Source organism: Chrysochloris asiatica, unplaced genomic scaffold, assembly GCF_000296735.1.
Source record: "Chrysochloris asiatica unplaced genomic scaffold, ChrAsi1.0 scaffold00096, whole genome shotgun sequence".
Taxonomy (NCBI): Eukaryota; Metazoa; Chordata; class Mammalia; order Afrosoricida; family Chrysochloridae; genus Chrysochloris; species Chrysochloris asiatica.
Window position 1 is genome coordinate 4069833 of NW_006408614.1, and position 17175 is coordinate 4087007.

At 45.1% G+C, this 17175-nt stretch overlaps 1 protein-coding gene across 1 annotated transcript in view; it reads left to right on the plus strand.

The window, feature by feature from the left end:
- Positions 1 to 17175, plus strand: part of DIS3L2 (DIS3 mitotic control homolog (S. cerevisiae)-like 2) — a 429536-nt gene that overhangs the window by 349845 nt on the left and 62516 nt on the right. Inside the window, exon 12 of the mRNA XM_006866746.1 lies at positions 6236 to 6469. Coding sequence (XP_006866808.1) covers positions 6236 to 6469 — 234 coding nt within the window. The remainder of the gene's footprint in view (positions 1 to 6235; positions 6470 to 17175) is intronic.

The following is a 17175-nucleotide window of genomic DNA, read 5'->3' on the forward strand; positions in this document are numbered from 1 at the left end:
TCTGATTCCTTTCCCCTCTGTGGGACCACCACCCCCCTGGCCCCCAAAGATGACTGCCCTCCATTCATAGCTGCAAGAAGTAGCCAAACCCCCTACACACACACAACCACCCCAGGCAGCCTGGTTTGTTTGTTGTTGTTGTTTCAGTAAAGTTTCAGACATTTTCAGGAAAATGTTCCTTTCTTCCTGGTAAGTTTTAGTACATAAACAAAATACTTTATGTACTAAAGCCCAGAGCTGCTGCAGAAGTGACTTTGCATCTAATTGCAGAAGATTACAAATTAGCCCCATTAGCAGGTTTTTGAACCAGAGATTTCTTAATGAGGCGTGGACAGTTTCTAGAGCATACATTTCCAAATACATTTGAGCTGAACTGAACAGTTTTCCAAGGCTTGTGGTTTCCTCCCAACTTTGTGTCTATAAAATGCAGAAAGTTGATATTTCTTTGAGGCATAGTTGGTTTCCTTTACCTCATCCTCTACCTGTGTCTGTTTTGTGTCCATCAGCTGAAACGTGTTACAAATAATACCCATTTTTTCGTCGAAATCTTTAGACATGGAATTGGTCCTGGCTGCCACAAACGAGTTTGTGTAACTTCTTTTGGTCTATTTTCTCAACTGTAAAATGGGCTTAGTAGTAACACACCCCTTGCTGATTGAGGCAGAAGATATAGGAGGGGAAAGCCCTGGAAGCCACTGTAGGATAAGCACTGGACTACTAACCATATGGTCGATGGTTCAAACTCACCAACTGCTCCTGAGGAGAATGAGTCCCATAAAGATTCACAGTTTGGGAAACCCGTCTAGGGTCACTGTGTGTAGGAATCAGCTGGCTAGCAGTGGGTTTGATTTGAGTTCTGTTGTTGGTAATTGTCATATAGGATTTCCAAGGAGTGGCTGGTGGATTTGAACTGCTGACCTTTCAATTAGCAGTCCAGTGCTGATCCTACACCAGGACTATGGAAATCCTCTGTGAACTGAAAAGGGTCCTGTGGCAGTAAAATTTCCGGTCTTGTTTGGTACCAGGAAGTAGCTCTTGAGGTCTGATGCCTTTGTTTACATTATTTGCTTCTTTATAAAGGAGTTTTTCCAGCAGCATGCCTTCTGCGGGTGCTGACGCTGGCTTCGCCGCCACACCATAAGCAGCAGTGCCCTGAAGTGTGTGCAGAAAACGTGCTGACTGCAGACTGGGAGAGACCCAACGCTGCAGCGAGGCAGAGGGGGAAGGCAGGACAAGGTCTTTGTTTAGGAATCTCCTCGTGACTTTTTTACTTTTTCCGTGAAAACTCTCGGTCCTTTTGTCTTCTGCCACTGGCCCTGGTTATGTACTGGGCGTTGATGGGAACACGGTTTCCAGATTGGAAATTAATGAGGTGTCCCATCCAGAGAGGCCTCCCTTCCGTACCCTGCTCCCGGGACCCCCTCCATTTGGACCTGCACTTTCCTACTGCCATTCTCTGGGGAGGCTGCGGTGGGCAGCCTGTCTTCTCAGCTGTCTTCTCCAGAAGATGGTTTCGGGCCCTGTTTTCCTACCCTCAGGATTTTTTTGGTCCATGTGTCAGGTAGGATTCCCAAACCACTGGATTGTGTGAGAGCAGGAGAAGCGCAACTGCCCACAAGGCCCTAGAGGCTGGGCCAGAACATCCTCCCCAGCTGCTCAGCTTCCACCCCTGCCTGCCCTGAGGTGTTTGAGAAGGACAGACAGATTTCCTGGGATGCAAGCTAAGGGGAGGGGGGCTCAGGTGAGGCAAAAGAGGTATAGGAAACAACACAGCATCGGCTAGTTGGTGGTGCTGTGAAGCAGAGATAGTAGCACTGACCGGAGAGGAAATAAAACTACAGAAGCTGAGGTGCCCCCGAGGGGAAAAGTGCCTCAAGTTGTCTGAGATGGTGCAGCCAGCGGCCCAGGGGTATGAGGCATTACCTCCTGTGGGCTTGAGGCTGCCTGGCCAGCACAGCTGACTTGGTGCAGCCAGCGTGTGGGTAAGGAGTTTCTCCTCCGAAGCTCTAAGTAGTAAGTGCTAGCAAACTCCTCAGGCTAAAAGTGGCCCCTGGTCAGGGCTTGGAGAACTCTGAGGCAGCAGTGAAGATCTGCTTAGAGCCAGATTGCATGTGTTTGTTGGGAACACAATGAACATACTGCAAAATGTCGTGCGTTGACATTTTAGGGAGGGTGAGCTTTGGTTTATTGGAAGCCAATGCTCTTGTGTGCATGTGGTTCCCCTGAGGATAGCATCCCCTCAAGGAAAGGAGAGGCACAGCCCCAGAAGGTAGACCTCTGAGGAGAGCTGCCAGGCTACCTGTGAGAAGAGAGCCAGGAGGTGGGTTAAGTGGAACTGAGCACTCCCTTCATCACCAAGACCAACAGATTCTCTTGCAGAACATGGACACACAGGAGGAAGACCATCCGGATTTGGAATGAAAGGGAAAAAGGGAAACCAGCTAAATCTCCTGGGGAAATGTTGTGACCACAAGAATGACTAGGTCATGGCCCTTCATTCTAGACGAGTTGGAGAGGCTCACTGGTGGGGAGTTCTCAGGAACTGCAGGTGGCTGACCTGGAAAAGGGCTCTGCTGGAGACCTGTGTGGGCTCCTTCCCCACCTGGGATTTTTGTGCAGTTCTCAGATCTGGCTCTCAAATTTTACTTACATTGAAACTCACACACACACACACACACACACACACACACACACACACCTCTAAGGAGCCTAACTCAAGTTCTGTTTGCCACAGCCCAAGAATCATGAGCACATTGTTTGAATCACTTACATTTTTCAAGAAGAGCCCTGGTGAATTAAGTGTTGGGCTGCTAACCACAAGTTGGTGGTTCATATCCACCAGCAGCTGCACTGGAGACAGCTGACGCAGTCTGCTCCCATGAAAATTCACCATCTTGGAAACCCTAGGGAGCCGCTCTCCTCTGTCCCTAAGGTTGTTCTGAGTTGAAATTGATTCACAAGCAGTGGGTTACATTTTTGGATAGTCCTCGTGTGGTGCTGTGGGATAATGCACTGGACTGACTGCAAGGTCAGCAGTTCAAATTCACCAGTCACTCCTTGGAAACCCTATACAGGGTCACTGTGAGTCAGAACCAACTTGACAGCACTTAACAACAGTGGTTCTTAGTATAATCAGGAAACTGTCGCTTTAGGAGTTCCTTTATTTTTTTAAGAAAAATTAAAGTCTGATATTATGACAGACCCAAGACTCTTTGGAGTAAGGCTGAACGCACTGAGTATAATGGGGAGCGTTGCCACCATTTCCCCTGCGTCTTACCGTGGCCATTGCGTCTTCCTTTGGAGGGAGGCCACCAAGGGCCCTCCAGGGTAGAAACTGTGCAACATGAAGGAAGGCCTTGTGTGGTGGTCAGCTTCTCCTCACACATGGGGAGCTCTAAAGACCCTCCAGAAAGCCCCACTAGGGAAGCATTATCTCAGAGGCCAGGCCTGGAATGGTTTGGCTGGTGAAAGGGAAGCCAGAACCCTCTTCCCCAGTGTACACCTGGGTAATGCTCCACCCCCTCCCTCCTTGCTCACCACCTCTGACTTTTCTTTACCATGACACACACTTCCCAACATTTACCTCAGAGCTTTTCCACTCCCCCCGGGTTCTTCATCCCCACCCAGCCTCCTTCACCCTTGGCCATAGACTTATCTGATAGGCATGCGCTCCACTTCCCTCTTCCCCTCAGCCTCGTGGCTGGGTGGTGTCATCCAAGGCCTGCCCTTCCTTCCTTCCTGTCTCACCTCCCATGGCTCTTTGTTCTCTGACATCTGTCACGTTGCCTTCCACACTGGCTTTCCCCCCTCTCTCTACAATCCTTACTAACTCCCCTGCCATGCCGCCCTTCCAGACTTAAGTATTCCAGGACATGCGCAGACCATTCTTCATTTTCATCTCCCTTGACATTCAAGTAGCACTTGATCTACACGCATGATCCAGAGCTCAGATTCTAGGGCTGGACTGCCTGGCTTCTGTGACCTTGGGTAGTTGTTTAATCTCTCTGGGCCTTGGTTTCCTCATTGGAATAAGGAGGTCATAAAAGCCCTAACTCACAGGGTTGTTGTGAGAATTAAATCATCAATAAATGGGAAATGTGTGGATGGTTTTGTCTCGTGGGAAATGCTGTCTTCGTGTCTGTTGTTGCTTGTGAGTACGAGAGATGAAGTCTCGCCGCTGTCATTTCTAAGAAACATTCTGGCTGTACTTCTTCCAAGACACCAACACATAACTCAAATGCATTGATTCTTCTACGGTCTTCCTTATTCACTGTCTAACTTTTACACACATATGTTGTTGTTGTTGTTGTCAGGTGCCATCGAGTCGGAACCGACTCATAGCGACTCCATGCACAGCAGAACGAAACAATGTTCGATCCTGGGCCAACCTCACCACCGCTGCCACCCCCGAGTCCATCAATGATGCCACCTGGCCGATCCATCTCGTTGGAGGTCTTCCTCTTTTTCTCTGACCCTCCACCCTACCCAGCATGACATCCTTCTCCAACGATTGTTTCCTCCGGACTACATGTCCAAAGTAGGAGAGACGAAGCTTAGCCATCCTGGCCTCCAAGGAGCACTCTGGCTGCACTTCTTCCAAAACAGATCTATTGGTTCTTTTGGCAGTCCATGGCACCCTCAGTATTCTCCTCCAACACCACAACTCAAAGGCATCAATTCTTCTACGATCCTCTTTATCCTCTTTAACACACATATGAGGCTACTGAAAATACCAGGACTTGGGTCAGGCGTACCTTAGCCCTCGAACTGACATCTTTGCTCTTCAACACTTTAATGAGCTCTTGTGCAGCAGATTTGCCTAATGCAATACATTGTTTGAGTCCTTGACTGCTGCTTCCATGGGCATTGATTGTGGATCCAAGCAAATTGAAATCTTTGATGACGTCAATCTTTTTGCCATTTATCATGATACTATTTATTGGTCCAATTGTAAGGATTTTCTTTACATTGAGGTGAAATCCATACTGAAGGCTGTGATCTTTTATCCTAATCAGGAAGCATTTCAAGTTCTCTTTCCTTTCAGCAAGTAAGATGTGTCATCTGCATATTGAAGGTTGTTAATGAATCTTACCCCAATTCTAATGCCACATTCTTCTTCATATAACCCAACTTCTCAGATTCTTTGCTCAGCATATATACTGGATCAGTATGGTGAAAAGATACAACCTTGGTGCATACCTTTTCTGATTTTAAACCATTCAGTATCCCCTTGTTCTGGTTGAACATTTTGGTCTATGTATAGGTTCTTCATGAGATCAATGAAATGTTCTGGAATACCCATCCTTCACAGTGTTATCCACTGTTTGTTATGATCTACACAGTTGAATGTCTTTGCGTAGTCAATGAAGCACAAGTAAACATCTTTGTTGTTTTCTCTGCTTTCAGCCAAGATTTATCTGATGCTAACAATGACATCCCTTGGTCACATCCTTGTCTGAATCTGGCTTGAGCACAGTACTCAAGGCAAGCTTTGTTACTAGTTAAGCTAAATTGTTTGGTGTTAAGAAGACTTCAAAAAAAGAAGAAGAAGACGACGTTAGAGGATAATTTTGGCTTAAGGATTAAATATTATCTCAGGCCAGTGGTTTTTGGAGTTCATCTACTCTCTGTGGCTCTAGAACACTTAAAGTCCTTGAGAACTTGAGAGTCTGGTCTGCATTTTCCCCTTTTGGTCAGGATTTTCTCATGGAATCTTTGATCACAGTGGTCAGTAAATGGTAGCTCCTCAGTTCTTCTGGTCTTAATGGCTAAGGAAGCAGTTGCTCCGAGAAGTGATTAGCCACACGTTCTATATCCTCATCCTATTCCTGACTCGCTTTCTTCTTTTGTTGCTCCAAGGAAATAGAGACCAATTATTGTGCCTTGAATGGCCTCTTGCAAACTTTTAAGGCCCTAGCACTACCCAAAGAACTATGAGATAAATCAGAAGCGGTAAATGGGTTATTAGACCATTTAACTGGGATGTTTCATGAAGCCATAAACTCAAACCTCCAAACCAAGGACCCCAATCCCATGAAGTGTTTGGTTATACACAAGTAGTCTTAGACCCTATGCTCTGTTGTTGTTGTTGTATATAGGTCAATCACACAACTTTGCCACTTCAGCTTTTGACAGCTTAGTATGTCTTTGATAGATGTATACGGAAGAATGGTCACATGAACAAAGGCTGGGAATGCCTTTTCCTGACTCCCTCACCATCTGTCCATCTTTGCAGATCCTCGATGAATGGTTTGGCCGGACCATCATCCGCTCCTGTACCAAACTGAGCTATGAGCACGCACAGAGCATGATTGAAAGTCCTTCTGAGCCAGTCCCTGCAGAGGCACTGCCCCCCATCTCCGCAGAGCATACCAGCCAGGAGGTGCACCAGGCTGTGTTGAACCTCCACAGAATCGCAAAGGAGCTCCGCAGACAGCGCTTTGTGGGCGGGGCGCTGCGACTGGATCAGGTCAGTAACTGCCTGCCTTTAGTTCAGCGCCCAGGCGTGACAAGGGCCCAGTCTGGCCAGCTTGTCCTTACTCTCCTCTCCTGGTCAGTGCCCTCTCTGACGCCGCACTTACCTTCCCAACTCCACAGGGACCCTAACCTTGTGAGCTGAGGCAAACGCAGGGTGTCAGTGGGAAGCTCTGGAGCCAAAATCCCAGTGGTCCTTCCCTGGTACTGTTGATCCAATGCTGGGTTCTCACCTCAGGTGTCTTACCTCACATCACTCTTGAATGCAAGCAGCTGACCAGTATCTAATCCTGCTGGTTAAAACAGAAGTATTTCTTCTTGTCCCTTACCTTCCAAAAAGAATCATATGTTTCCAAATATCAAATTAGTATAGGCAGACTTCAGACATATAGCAGCTTTGGTTCCAGACCACCACAATAAAGCAAATATCATAATAAAGGGAGTCTCATGGCACTTTTTGGTTTCCTAGTTCACAGAAAGGAGCTCTGGTATGTGGTTGTAGGATAGGCACTGGACTGCTAACTGCAAGATCAGTGGTTCAAACTCACCAGCCGCTCCTCAGATAATCCTACACTGGGTCACTGTGAGTCAGAACTGACTAGATCGTACTTCACCAACGACAACAGTGTATAGAAAAGTTATGTCGATACTGTAGTGTAGTCTGCTAACTGTACAATGGAAAAGTGTGCAATATGGAGAGAATGACCACAAGGGGACATAGGCATGGAGTGAACATGTGGCTGGAAAAATGGCGCCAATGGACTTGCTGATACAGGCTTGCCGCAAACCTTCCATTTGCAAAAATAAAAAATAAAAAACTCAGTATCTGTGAAATACAATAAAGCAAAGTATGAGAGGGCTTCAGAAAGTTTGTGGAAAAATGAAATGAACTCTTTGGAGCCCACTCATATGCCTGTTGTTTAAAGAAGCAGAGAGCAAAATGGACTACAGGACATTGGTTGTTAAAGAAAACAGTTACCAGGATGGCATTGATCATTGTTGTTAAGTGGCACGTTGGTTCCAACTCCTAGTGACCGTGTTTCTGAGGAGCGACCTGGGGGGTTTGAACAGCCAGCTGCTGGTTAGCAATCCAGTGCTTATCCTACAGCGCCACCCCAGATGCCCGTGATTGATCGCTCTGAGATACCACAGGCAGGCAGCCCTCTGGGACGTAGGCAGCTGTCACTTAAACCTGGTTGATGTTCCATTTTCAAGAGTCAGTGACTTTAGGATCCAGGGATTCTCTCCTCGAGTGATACCTATGTCTGTGTCATGGGATATTTTAATTGCATATCAGCACCCCCAGTCTTCACAGGCTGTGGGAATCCCTGTCTCTATAGGAGATGAGGTGAGCAGCAGAGCCATCAGCCAAGCCCAACCTAACATCTTTCTCTGAGCTATTCTTCTTGGAAAGATCAGAAACGCCTGCTTTTCAAATCTTCTCCTGGAGCTTTGCATCTCACCCTACCTTTTGAGACACACTTGCACAAATGCATCTCAACAGGCGTCACGGATCGTTTCTGCCCTGGGCCTCGGGACAGGTGAGTGGTGCTTGCACGCCTCTGTCCCTGCCTGGCAGAGTGGGCGCTGAGAGAACAGCATGGCCATGGAGGAGTGACTGGGAGGCATTGAAGATTACAGAGCCATTTCTTGCTGCCTTCATGAAATGCCCCTGGGGCTTGTGAAAACCCAGAGTGCTTTGTTGTTCTTGGCTCACTAGTCTCTCCTGCATCTGACCTGTGAAGCTTCCTTCCTGGTTCGCTGCCCTCCACATACATCTCCTAGGATGTGCTTCTGGTCCCTTTGCAGAAGCTTCATCCTCATTTGCCCTTTAAGGTTGGGAGTCCTTGAGCCTACCTCATCTTCCTTCTCTTTCTCCACACCTGCTACCGGGGTGAATTCCTCTACTCTGTGACTTGACCTTCAGACTGGATGCTGATAGTACCCAAATCTGTTTTCTCCAGCCTGACCTCTCTCCCCAGGCTCACGGAGCCTCCCCAGCCACCTTCTGGAAGCTTCCTTTGTGTGGCCCAGGGTCATCTCAGTCAGTGCCCATCTGTCTCTGAGTACAGTGAGAGATATCCATGTAAGTGAGTACTTTCTTTAATCAGGATTAGCACAGAGCTGGTTCCTGTGAGGCAAAGGTTAAAGACGTCCTATATGTCCCACTTTTCCAAACTGCTGGTCTACTCCATCACCTCTAGCGTCAACCACCTCCTCCCTCCTACTCTCCGTCCTGTAATTGTGCTCCGTAAGTCACTACGATGTCTCACAGAACTCACAAACCATTCTTACAGTGATTTATTAGGGAAGGAAGAAGCTCAGGCTTCGTATCCTGAATGTTGAGCCACAGTGCCTGAGCAGGACTGTTCCTCCTCGCCCCCTGCCACCAGCCCTACTCAGCGGCTTCTCAGGAAGGTTTTACAGTTCCTAGCTCCATGAGTGGGCTGGTCCCTCTGCAGCTGGCTGGCCCATTCTGTGGTTCCTGCTATCCTGCGTGATCTTGGCGCCTGCTGTTGTGCCTCATGGCCTCTCACGTCTCCCACATTATGGCCTTCTCTCTCTATCTCCGGGACCTGAATCAGCACAGGGACCCCAAGTTCAAAAGACACACTTCACTCCTGGCTTTTCTTTCTTGATGGTAATGAAATCATCCCATTCCATTCCTGGGATTGGCTCCCTTTAAGCCTAGCAGGATGGCAAAATGGACCAATCCCCTCATTAGGGTTCTATATACCTTATTTGCATAGTCCCACACCCACAGGAACTACATGCACCTTGTTTGCATTATTAGCAAGCTGCCCAATCCCCTGGGGGGGTCCCACACACCTTATTTGCAGAGTCCCACCCAGTGATTGTGTGGCACTCACAAGACCACACATGTCCCGAAGGGCCATCTGAGCCATTCCTTGCACTGCACCAGGGCATACCACGCACACTGTGTGGGGCTCCTGCTACCTGTTCCCACCTTCCAGGGGTGGGATGGGGGTAGGGGAGGTTGTACAAGAAGACTTCAAAAAGTTTGTGGAAAACTTCCATTGCCATCTCATTCCATTTGTCCACAAACTTTCTGAAGTATCCTCCTGTGTGTATCAGGAGTCAGTCACACTTACTCCCCAGCCCGTCTGAGCAGCCATGTGGCGCGGCAGTGCTACCATCCTCAGTACTACATCGACCATCAAAGAAGAGCATAAAAACAAAGTTGTTGTTTCTGTGAAAACTAAGTATTTGGGAAAGGATGAATCTACCAAAACTCTGCTGTTAGGATACCAAGCCCACCGCTATTGGGTCTGTTCCGACTCACCGCAACCCTGTATGGCAGAGTCAAAGTGCTCTGTGGGGTCTTCAAGGCTGTAAGTCTTTATAGGAGCAGACAGCTTCGTCTTTCTCCCACAGAGCAGCTGGTGGATTTGAACCTCTAACTGTGTAGTTAGCAGACAGTGAGGGTAAGGCAACTTTAAAAGAGTAGGGGAAGGCCTTGACATTCAGGAAGATTTCTGTGCTCAGGTTATTTCACAAATATCTCCATTCTTACTCCTTGAAAGAAGCAAAACTATAAATATACACAATGAATTATGAGTGGCAGTCATTCAGAAAAGACTGTAGAAATCCAATTAGCATGCTCTTTCAAAAAACAAAACAAAACAAAAACCTTACATTAAAAAAGCCAAAACAGTGAATGAATGTACATTTAAATAAATTAAGTTCATCTCTCTGTTGGCGGATTCCCCTTAGCCAGTTGCTAGAATAACTAAACAGCCACCTCTTCAAGCCCATCAAATGACATCATTTCTGTTAGAAGATTTTAGAGCCCTTATGCCATCAGATTGCAAACTTCAGTTGAATTTAAGTGTGTGAGATACTTGAAAATCATAAAGGAAGTTTAGATGGCTTCAGTTCCTATCAGGAAAGGGATGTTAGTCAAGATAGGTGACTGGTCTGAATCAGAGTTCTGTTGTCGAAAGTGACTTTAGATGCCATCAACCTTGGCCCTGCCCATTTATAAATGAGAAGACTGAAGTTCTAGAAGATTCAATGAATTGCTTCCATGAAAGAAATCCAGGAAGCTCTTTGTTCACTGTTCATCCATTTGCACCATGCTGATTTAAGAGAGAAAAAATTTTCTTCCAAATGGGAAAGAAAAACAAAGCAAAGCAAAAAACTCTCAAAAGTCCTAATTAGGTTCTAGTTAATTAAGGTTTGAAAATAATGGCTCTGTGTCCTTGAAGCGATGCCTTGTCGTCTTTCAAGTGCCATCGAGTCAGTTCTGACTCATAATGACCCTCTGGAGGGTTTACGAAGCTTTAAGTCTTTATGAGAACAGAAAGCCTCATCGTACTTTTGTGGAGTGGCTGGTGGGTCCGAACCAGCGACCTGGTGGTTCACAGTCCACAGACCCTTATGCTACAGGGTCACCACGCTCCCCAGTAATGGTAAATAAGGCATTTGTGTCCTTAGTTCACCTCTGAGTAGAAGTGCAAGGAAACGGATGGTGAAATTGTCCAGATGCCACCTACACGGCCCCACGACCTCACATGCCAACCTGGCCCCTCACACGTGTGCAGCTTCCTCTGTGCTTTCTTAGTATTGTTTAGAGTCACCCCCACAATGCCCTGTCTGCCTCAGTTTACTACGTTCCTGATTTGGGCTCCAGTCTTGAAACACATCGGTACTTGTTAGTGAATTTCAGTTAGGGGCTCCCATCCCTGATACCTAGGGGGCCCTGGGACTCAGCGTCAGTCTGCTAAGCCAGAGGTAACCGCTTTCCCATGGTTGCCTTCAGAGTGTTTGTTACCTGTTTGCCGAGTCAAGGGCCAGAGGCCCTGTTAACCCTTTCCTGGCTCATGGGACATATAGTGCCCACCTCCATTTTCTGCCTCTGGATTTGAGTGAGAAGTGGTGGTCCCGTAGTTAGTGTGTGCTGCCATCTAGTGGGAACCTGTATAACTGCGTAAATCTGAAGAAACAGGTCTCATCCAACCAACCCCAGTACCAAAGACCCGTGGGACATATGTGTCCCACTTATTATATCAAAATCCATGTTACTTCATTTTTGTTCTACATGTCATTCAAAATGTCTTGCAATACTGAAAATACCTGATTTCAACTAGAAATTCAAAGCAAATAGTTGGGTCTTGAAAGAGTTAACTCAGCAGCACCAAGCAACCTAATCACTGGGCCTACACAGTGACCCCTAGAACAGAGTTGCCCGACCCTTGGCAGCCTAGCCTGGTCCCTGGGTCCCACCAGTAGTCTTGTCTGCTTCCCCTCTTGTGTTGTCAGGTAGCCTCATATCCTCTGAGCCAAATTTGACTCATACCAACCCCATGTGATAGACTGGAATAGTTCGAAGTTGAACACTCTAACCACTAAACACTAAGGTTCTCTCCCTGTAAATACTGCAGATCCTTGGAGACATGCAGCTCCATTCAAGGTCATCACAAGAAAACAAATACCACAATAAAGCAAGTCTTCTTAATGCGTATAAATGTTTTTTACACTATACTGTAGTCTAGTAAGTGTGCAGTTGTTGTTGTTAAGTGCCATCGAATCAGTTGCGACCCATAGTGACCCTGTATAGGGTTTCTAAGGAGTGGTTGGTGAGCTTGAACTGCCATCCTCGTGGTTCAAACCAGTTTTACAGTCCAGCGTATTAACCCACAGTGCCACACAATTCAAAATATCACAAGAATGACCAAAATATGACAGTGACACAAAGCGAGTGCATGCTATTGGGAAAATGGCACCAAGAGATTTGATGGACTCAGGGTTGCCACAGACCTTCCATTTGTAAAACATGCTTTATCTGTGAAGCTTTGAAAAGTGAACTGCAATTTAAAAACAATTTTTTAAAGATGATAGCCTATTGTGTGGTTGAAAATTGAAACGGGGGGGGGGGGGGGGGGGGTTAGTTCTTTTCCAAATCTGAAGGGTTAAAAAGGATCATAGTTTGGGGGTTCCACCAGTCTCCATGTAAAGAAAACAAAAATCCTCACCACTGGGCCAATAAACAACATTCTTAGCAATGGAGAAAAGATTGAAGTTGTCAAGGACTTCATTCTTCTTGGATCAACTATCAACACTTGCAGAAGCAGCAGTCAAGAAATCAAATGACCTATTGCATTAGGCAAATCTGCTACACAAGACCTTATTAAAGTGTTGAAGAGCAAAGATGTCAGCTTGAGGACTAAGGTGCGCCTGACCCAAGCCATGGTATTTTCAGTAACCTCATATGCATGTGAAAGCTGGACAGTGAATAAGGAAGATTGTAGAAGAATTGATGCTTTTGAGTTATGGTGTTGGAGGAGAATATTGAAAGTGCCATGGGCTGCCAAAAGAATCAATAGTTCCGTTCTGGAAGAAGTGCAGCCAGAGTGCTCCTTGGAGGCCAAGATGGCCAGACTTCATCTCTCATACTTCTAACATATTGTCAGGAGGGACCAGTTATTGGAGAAGGATATCATGTTTGGTAAGGTGGAGGGTCAGAGAAAAAGAGGAAGACCCCCAGTGAGATGGATTGGCCAAGTGGCAGCATCAATGGGCTCAAGCGTGGCAACAGTAGTGAGGTTGGCCCAGGATCAGGCAGTGTTTCGTTCTGCTGTGCATAAGGTCACTATGAGTTGATACCGACTCAGTGGCACCTAACAACAACAATCAGTCTCTACCTGACCAGCCTTGGTCTTGTTTTTTTGTTTTGTTTTTATGATTTTAGTTTTGTTCCCACTCTACGTAGGACCTTCTCCACCACTTGTCTGTCATTTTGTTGTACAGTGGTGGCTTGTGTGTTGCTGTGATGCTGGAAGCTATGCCACCAGCATTTTAAATAGCAGCAGGATCGCCCATGGTGGACAGGTTTCAACTAAGACTAAGACAGACTAGGAAGAAGGAGAGGCAGACTCCCACTGAAAACTTAATGAATCTAGTTGCAGAACATTGTCAAATATAGTGCCAGAAGATTGTCAGATATAATGCTGATGATGAGTCCCTCAGGTTGGAAGGCTCTTAAAACATAACTAGGAAGGAGCCGCCTCCTCAGAGTACTTGGCCTTGATGATGAGAATAAAGCCTTCGGGACCTTCATTTACTGATGGGTCACAGCCGAAAAGAGGAGAGACAGCTGCAAACATCCATCAATAATTGGAACATGGAATACATGAAATACAAATCTAGGAAACCTGGAAATTGTCAAAAATGAAATAGAATGCATAAAGATTGATATCCTAGGCATTGGTGAGCGGGAATGGACTGATATTGGCCATTTTGAATCTGACAGCTACATGGTTTATTGTGCCAGAAATGGTGTTGCAGGTAGTATAATATCCATATTACAAGGGTGTGGCGCTGTAGGATAGGCACTTGACTGCTAATTACAAAGTATGCAATCCAAACCCTCCACTCAGTCCTTGGAAACCCTATGTAGGATCTCTTTGACTCGGAACTGACTCCACAGTATTTAACAGCAACAACAGGGAAGACTAAGTTAACACCATTATACAATTCAAATGTACATGCCAACCACTAAAGCCAATGATGATGAAATTCAGTCTGAAATTGATCAAACTTGCAATCAAGATGTATTGATATTTACTGGTGATTGGAATGCAAAGGTTGGAAACAAAGAGGAAGGATCAGTAATTGGGAAATATGGCCTTGGTGATAGAAATGATGCTGGAGATCACATGACAGAATTTTGCAAGATCAGTGGACTACTCATTGCAAATACCTTTTTAAAACTACTTAAAAGGCCAATATACACATCAACCTCACCAGATGGAATACATTGACTGCATCTATGGGAAGAGACTGTGGAAAAGCTTCATATCATCAGCCAAAATGAGGCTGGGAGAAGACTGTGGAACAGACCATCAATTGTTCATACGCAAGTTCAGGCTGAAGCTGAACAGGAAAACAAGACCAGGAGAGTCAAAATATGACCTTGAACATACCACACCTAAATTTAGAGATCATCTCAAGAACAGATTTGATGCATAAGACACTGATGATCTAAGATCAGAAGAGTTGTAGGATGACATCAGGAACATACAAAGAATGTTAAAAAGATAGGAAAGAAAGAAAAAAACAAACAAATTGGATATCAAAAGAGACTCTGAAACTTGTTCTCCACCATAAGCATGCTAAAGCCAATGGAAGAAATGAAGAAGTGAAAGAGCTGAACAGAAAATTTCAAAGGGCATCTTGAGAAAACAAAGTCAAGTATTACAATGAACTGTGCATGAGTCTAGAGTTAAAATAACAAGGGAGGAAAACACTTAGCATTTCTCAAGCTGAAAGAACTGAAGAAAAAATTTAAACCTTGACTTGAAATATTGAAGGATTCTATGGGGGAAATATTAGATGGTGTAGAAAGTATCAAAAAAAGATAAAAGGTTTACACAGTCACTGTTCCAAAAATAAATGGTCACTGTTCAACCCTGTCAAGAGGCAGCATATGATCAAAAAAAACCAGTGGTACTGAAGGAAGAAGTCTAAGCTGCACTGAAGGCTTTGGTGAGAAACGAGGCTCTAGGAATCGATGGAATGCAAATTGAAATCCTTCAAACAAACTGATGCAGCACTAGAGGCACTCACTCAACTATGCCAAGAAATTTGGAAGACAGTTACCTGGCCAGCCGATTAGAAGAGATCCATATTTGTGCCCATTCTAAAGTGAAGTGACCCAATCATCGAACAGTATCATTAATATCACATGAAAGTAGAATTTTTCTGAAGATAATTCACAAACAACTGTAACAGTATAGCAACAAGGAACTGCCAGAAATTCCAGCCAATTCCAAAGAGGACATGGACTAGAAATGTCACTGGTAACATCAGATGGATCTGACTTCATTTTGCTCTGATCAAGCATAACACTCACGTAAGCAGCAGTCAAGAAATCCAACAATATATTGCATTAGGCATATCAGCTGCACAAGACCTCTTCAAAGTGTTTACGAGCAAAGGTGTCAGTTTGAGGACTAAGGCACGCCAGACCCAAGCCATGTAATTTTTAATCTCCAGTGAATAAGGCAGAATGTAGAAGACTTGGTGCATTTGAGTTATGGTGTTAGAGAAGAACATTAACAGTACCATGGACTGTCAGAAGAACAAATAAATCTGTGTTGGAAGAAGTGGAGCCAGAATGCTCTTTAGAAGCCAGACATGTTATCAGGAGAGTAGGACATCATGCTTGGTAAAAATGGACGGTCAGCAAAAAATAGGAAGACTCCCACCAAGATGGATTGGCATAGTGGCAGCAGCCATGGGCTCAGGCATAATAATAATTATGAAGATGGCACAGGACTGGGTAGTGTTTCTTTCTGTTGTTCATAGGGTCACTATGAGTCAGAACCTATCCAACGGCACCAAACAACAACATCTAGAACTTTCTAATGTGACCCCTGTCAGAGCGGTCGGTAGTGGTAGCTGGGCACCATCTAGTTCTTCCAGTCTCCAAGTCTTGAAGACTGATGGTCACCCAGCCTTTTAGTCCATGTGACTAATTATTTCCATGACTCTGGTTTTCTTTGCTCTTCTTTGTTCTGAACACTTTAGGTGGCTGCTCACAATCTTTGAAGACCCCAGTCTGTACTCACCAAACTAAGGTTTAGAGCATTGTCTTTGTGGAATATGTTATGCCAGTTGACCTTGGTGTTCCCAAGACTATGGTTCTGAGCCCAGTGCTTCATTTCCCTCAAGGTGTTTGGTTATGACTAAGAAGTTTTACTAACTTTGCCCCCTGTATGCTATAGTACCACCACTCGTCTGTCAGCTTGTCGTACTGTGGTGGCTTGTGAGTTACTGTGATTCTGGAAGCTATGCCACCAGTATTTTAAATACCAGCAGGGTCACCCATGGTGGACAGGTTTCAGATGAGCTTCCAGACGAAGACAGACTAGGAAGAAAGAGTGACGAACTACTTCCGAATATTTAGTCAATGAAAACCTTATGAATAGCAGAGAAACACTGTCAGATACAGTGCCAGAAAATGAGCCCCTCAGGTTGGAAGGCACTCAAAATGTGACTGGGGAAAAGCTGCCTCCTCAAAGTAGAGTTGATCATGATGATGAGAATGGAGGAAAGCCTGTTGGAGAAAAGCCTGCGGGACCTTCATTTGCTGATGGGGCACAACTCAAAATGAAGAGAAACAGCTGTAAACATCCATTAATAATCAGAACATGCAATGTATGGAAGTATGAATCTAGGAAAATTAGAAATTGTCAAAAATGAAATGGAACGCATAAACATCAATATCTTAGGCATTAGTGAGCTGAAATGAACTGGTATTGGCCATTTTGAATCTGACAACCACATGGTTTTTCTATGCCAGGAATAACAAATTGAAGAGGAATGGTGTTGCATTAATTGTCAAAAAGAACATATCCAGATCAGTCATGAGGTACAATGCTGTCTGTGACAGGATAATATCCATATACCTAAAGGGAAGCCCAGTTAATACCATGATTATTCAAATTTATGCACCAACCACTAAAGCCAGTGAGGATGAAATAGAAGAATTCTACCAATTTCTTCAATCTGAAATTGATCAGACATGCAATCAAGATGTATTTATCATTACTGGTGATTGGAATGCAAAGAGGAAGGCTCAGTAGTTGGAAAATATGGTCTTGGTGATAGAAATGATGCTGGAGATCACATGACAGAATTCCACAAAATCAATGATTTGTTCATTTCAAATACCTT